Source organism: Stegastes partitus, unplaced genomic scaffold, assembly GCF_000690725.1.
Source record: "Stegastes partitus isolate 25-593 unplaced genomic scaffold, Stegastes_partitus-1.0.2 Scaffold439, whole genome shotgun sequence".
NCBI classification, from domain to species: Eukaryota; Metazoa; Chordata; class Actinopteri; family Pomacentridae; genus Stegastes; species Stegastes partitus.
Window position 1 is genome coordinate 536,159 of NW_007578170.1, and position 5,485 is coordinate 541,643.

Sequence of the window (5,485 nt, forward strand, 5' to 3'; positions counted from 1 at the left end):
ATATTTTCTTTGCAGCTGTTTCTTGATATATTTCTTATATGTATTCAATATTTTCAGATATTTGAAGTTTCATAAAGGTTCTACTCCTGTTTTTCTACCTTCAACGCATCACATTACGAGAATGTTATGAAAAGTTATTTATAAAAAAAACCCTTGAAAACGTTCTTTCTGTGTTGTTATTATCTGAATAACGTCCTCTGAATGTTGACATCAAAACATTACATTAACTTCACAGGAACATTATTGGAAACGTTTGACTGAGACATTTTCTTTAAAAGATTATCAGAACTTGTGGATTATTTTAGCTCATTCAGGGGGAACATTTCCTGTTCAGACATTAACACCTTGTTTGGGGAAATCAGGTCCAGTTTCTCCAACTGCAAAGCCTGTCTGAGCTCCAAACCAGCTCAGACCTCACGGCTTTCTGCTGCCTCTTGTGTCTCCATGTGGAACCACCGTCATCCTTCTGCAGCACCTCCACGCTCTCAGGCTGCATCGGTCGGAGTCACCGGGTTCTCTGAGGATATCTGAGCTCCTCAGCTGCCCTCGGCCACACACTTCTGAGAACAAGCTGCTCTGCCAGGAAGTCCTCGACTCGCTTTCAGCGGCGAGTCAGTCGGTGTGAGCGTGTCAGGCTGCAGGAACACGCTGGTGTTCTGGCCGACGAGTCAACATCCAGACTGTTTGCTGTCAAGTGCACCATCAGGGGAACTCCATGAAGCCTCTGCACCGACAACGTCTCTGTTGTCTCATCAGTTCATCTATCTGACTGATTTTTACACACAAAACGTACAAAGATCTGATGTTTTTTATTAAATTAAGCCAACCAGAAGTTCACACAAAGCGATTAATGGATCATTCAGCTGTGAAAATGTGCAGTTATTCAGATTTTGAGTCTTTTCTTTGTCTTCTGATGAAGAAACCGTTTAATGAACCAAATATCAGAGAAAATCAGCTTTACTGCATTTATCTGACAGCTTTTTACAAACTTATAGAAATCTGATTAGTTGATTAATCAGTTAGTCGGTTGCAGCTATTTAGAGTCTGTTTTGTCCTCTTTTCTTTTAAAGCTGTTTTCTATTGTTGCTCCACCACAGACCAGAATAAAGTATTTCTACTCCCCTACATTCATCCGACAGCTTCAGTTACTTCAGAAGTCAATATTTTGCACACCAGAGCTTAAAAAATAAGACATTTTGGAATAAATTAAACTATAGTTTAGATGATTAGTCGATTATTTCGTTAATAATTAAAACAGTAAGTGATTTAAATAACCTGTGACGGCACTTCTGAATATTTTCTGAATGATTACAAACCAAACAATCAATCAGACATAATTGATCAATCAGCAGATTGAAATCAGCAGCTACAATAAAATCCTGCTTTTACATGAATGAATAGAATGCACGACTAATAACATCACACACACACACATATATATATATATATATAAACTGTATTTCTGTGTATTGTTAGACTACTTTTAATACTTTAAGCTCATTTATACAAACATTTAGTTAAACAACATTTTCTTTTTGTTTTATTTTTACTCATTATTTTAGTATTTTGACTTAATTAAATCAATACTTCACCTCCAACAGTCACTTTATGATCTATTTAATGTGCTCACAGGACAATCTCCTGTTTATTTTAACATTTAGTTTCTTCTTATTTCTAATCATGAGGATGATGAATTTGGTTTCTTCAGCCTGAACCTCTGCTGATATTCAAACTTCAGCCTGATGATGTCATTCACTGTTTTCCTCCATAAACTCGTACATTTCATCAGAAATCAGAACAAGTCATCCTGCTCCGGGTTCCCGTCGACCCGGTCATGCTTTCACACACTGGTTGTGCAATCCTGTGACACGCTTCCATGGAGGCGTGTGATTGGTCGAGGCTGCTGTGGCCTGAGAGTCATGAGACGGAGTCTGAAGTGGAGCTCCAGAACATCAGAGGGTTCTGGTCTTTATTCTCTCCTTCTTCTGCTGCACATCTCAGAGGGAAATAAGGAACTTTCTGCTCCAATAAATTCATCTGACGGCTTTTTAAAGATGTAGATTAAACACAATGATTTTTTTTTTTAAAAAAGCTTTTTAAAAACACATAGATAAAGATTAAACCTTCCAACTTTTCTAAAAAGCAGTCGCTGAAATTATTTATATATTTTTAGTTTTTATACATAACAACAATTCTTATGAGTTTTTGATATTTTTAAATATATACATGTAATTATTTTTATGAATGTTTTTGCTATTTTTTTAACAATATTTTTTTCAAAAAAATATATGTTTTATCATTTTTTTAAATTGTCTGAATATTTATTTCTGTTTTGGATTTTTATTTTTATTTTTTGCTGGGGTCATTCTGTGATTCAAGAAAAAAAAAGATTATTTTCCTTTAAAAAAAAAGAAGTTTTTGAAACAGGTTTTGGCATTTTAAAAATGTTTTCTTAATTTTTTTCTTGCTTTGTTATTTTTATTTATTTCATATTTTGACATTTGATATATTTTTACTATATTTATGAATACATTTTTAGATAATATTTTTTGCTCATCTATTTAAATATGTTTTAGATATTTAGATATTTTTATTTAAAATATTTTTGATAATTATATTAAAAAAGTTTTTAAATTTTTTGTTTTATTTTTCTGACATTTGTCTATATTTTATTTTTTTTTATATATGCATATTTATTTATTTTGCTGTATTTTACATTTACTTATTTATTCCCATGTTTACTTTTATATTACAAACATCTTTACTTTCTAATATTTTGAGGGGGCTTTTCTAGAATATTTATTTATATTTTTGATCCATATAAACATATATATGTATGTTTTTCTCCTGGTTTCTTCTACATAGCAGCGTGCAGTCGATTTATTTATTTTCTCTCCACAGTCTTTAACACATCTCCTTCTGGCCGTCTTGCTGCCAGATTTCCACCGTGCTATTTCCAGCGTCTGATAACATTCACGTCTGAGTTTCTGTGTTTGTTTTTGGTAGAACTTCTGCTTTCTCTCCTGATGACCTACTTTCAGGCGTTGCTCAACACCTTCACTGGATGTAGGTTATCAGCTCCTCCAGCTTTCACCTCTTCTGCCCCTCTCACACCTTTTTTTCTTTTTTTCTTTCTCCGTCCAGAGCTTCAATCGGTGCAGCTCGTCTTTCACGAAGGATTAGTGGAGCTCTGCTGAAACTCTGCCAACGCTCTGCTCAGACTCTACTGAAGCTCTGCTCAGACTCTTCTTAAACTCTCCTGAAACTCTGCTGAAGTTCTGCTGAAACTCTACTAAGAGTCTGTTAAAACACCACCAAAACTCAACTGAAGTTCTACTTCAACTCTACTGAAACTCCACTGAACCTCTGCTGAAACTCTACTGCAACTCTTCTAAAAATCTACCAAAACTCTACTAAAACTCAACTAAAATTCTCCCAAAACTCTGCTGAAGTTCTGCTGAAACTCTACTGAGACTCTGTTAAAACGCGACCAGAACTCTACTGATCCTCTCCTGCAACTCTTCTTAAAATCTACTGAAACTCTACTAAAGTTCTACCAAAACACCACTAAAGTTCTACTCTCTGAGTGCATCTGCTCTGCGTCCAGCTGCAGGACTTCCAGCAGGTGTCCTCCTTCATGCCCAGTCTGGATCAGAACCTGACCCGGCGGCCCACACAGGTCATGCAGGTGCGCTGCAGGTGAGCTCACCCAGCTCCAGGTGGTGTCGTCCTGCTGCTCGGCCTCCTCCAGCTCCTCTGCGTCCTCGGCCGACGTCATGGTTCCATGGCGGTCCGACCCGGTGGTTCCGAGCAGGTCGTCTGGTGGCGTCTTTGCTCCGTGAGCACGTTCCAGAGTCTGACAGCCGAGCGCGAGTGGTCAACGTCTTACCGGAGCCACGTGGGCCAACCCCCCCTCCTCCTCCGGGCTGGAAACCCGAGCCGGGCCGAGTGGACATCAGCTGCAGAACCTCTGACTTCTGAGGCATCCGAGGATCCAGCGCCGGCTCAGATTCCCAGAATGTTTGTGTGTCAGGAGGCCACACGTGAAAATAACATTAACGTAATGATAAGAAAACCTTCATCTGCACCCAGAAGATCCACAGAGCAGATCAGAGTGAGATCATTAAGTCACCTGACGGGTTTAAACTAAATTATTAATTAAGAAAACGTACCTGAATAAATTAAATATAAACATTAGGACCCTATGATTACACTGATTGAGCAGATTTAGTTAAATAAAGAGAAAGTTAAAAGTCTAACTGAACTGACTAATGTTTATGAGTTTAGACACCAGAACGATCAATAATGAATAATTAGTTCATTAATAATTAACTCTAAGACCACACAATGTCATATAAAACACTGATTTACATGACAGATATAAATATTAGAGGTAAAACATACAGGACTATTTGTTCTGCACATTTTTAGAGGCTCATTTAATTATGATGGTCAGGACACAACAATATGATAAAGTCTAACAAATTACCTGAATAACTAATTAAATATGAATATTAAGATCCTACAATGTTATGAACTCTAACAAATTACCAGAATAAATTAAACTAAGAAGTGAGATTGATGCTATACATTTACCGAACGTGTTTAAAAATGAAGTTTAAAATCCTACATGATTATAGAAAAATAATCTAATTTATCAGACTGATCTTAATATTAGAGTTTAAACTCTACAATATTATTTGTTATGCTAATTTATCTAACTAATTAAACATGAATATTATAAACTCTAACAAATTACCTGACAGATCTAGAATATTCACTATGGTAAAGAAAATAATGAAAAAATACAAATTAACTGATTAATTTAAATATCACAGTGAAGTCCCTGCAATATTATTTATTCTGCTAATTAACTAAATTAATAAAAACATTTAAATATTACATTTAAGATATACAATGTAATTACTTGAGCAATTCCGCTTGACTCAGTTAAACATAAAGGTCGTCTAAATAGTTATTACATTATTAATTATGCAAATCTGTCACATAAATGATCATTATTATTATTATTACTGTTAAAATCCTGCAGTTCTTCTGTGAATCTACCTGAGAAATGATGCCATTAATTAAACACAATGTCATTATTTAAAATACAGATTCACCAGATTAAATTAAATATTCCAGTGGAAACCTACGATATCATCAATTATGCAAATTAATCTAAAGTAAACGTACAAAATGTGATAAAATAGAAAATGACCCGACTGCTGCAGATAACGAGGTCAGGAGGCTATAATTCTATTAATTATGCAAAACTATGAATGAGATGAGCTAATTATCAGGTTTATGATCCTATAATGTCATCAATGATCAAACTAATTTAATTTAATTATAAATGAAGCCACTCAGAACTGATTAACTAATTAATCAGCGAGTCGGTTCTTTATGCACTTTATATTTTTACTCCACTCCTGGTCAGAGGAGAAGATTTTACTACATTTATCGGCAGCTTTTACACATTTTT

General features: G+C 35.2%; 1 protein-coding gene across 1 annotated transcript in view; it reads right to left on the reverse strand.

The window, feature by feature from the left end:
* The window catches only part of LOC103360437 (phosphatidate phosphatase LPIN1), a 26,520-nt gene extending 22,668 nt beyond the window's left edge, over positions 1-3,852 (reverse strand). Inside the window, exon 1 of the mRNA XM_008286186.1 lies at positions 3,710-3,852. Within this exon, the coding sequence (XP_008284408.1) occupies positions 3,710-3,778 (69 nt within the window). The 5' untranslated portion in view covers positions 3,779-3,852. The remainder of the gene's footprint in view (positions 1-3,709) is intronic.
* Positions 3,853-5,485: the final 1,633 nt, after the last annotated feature.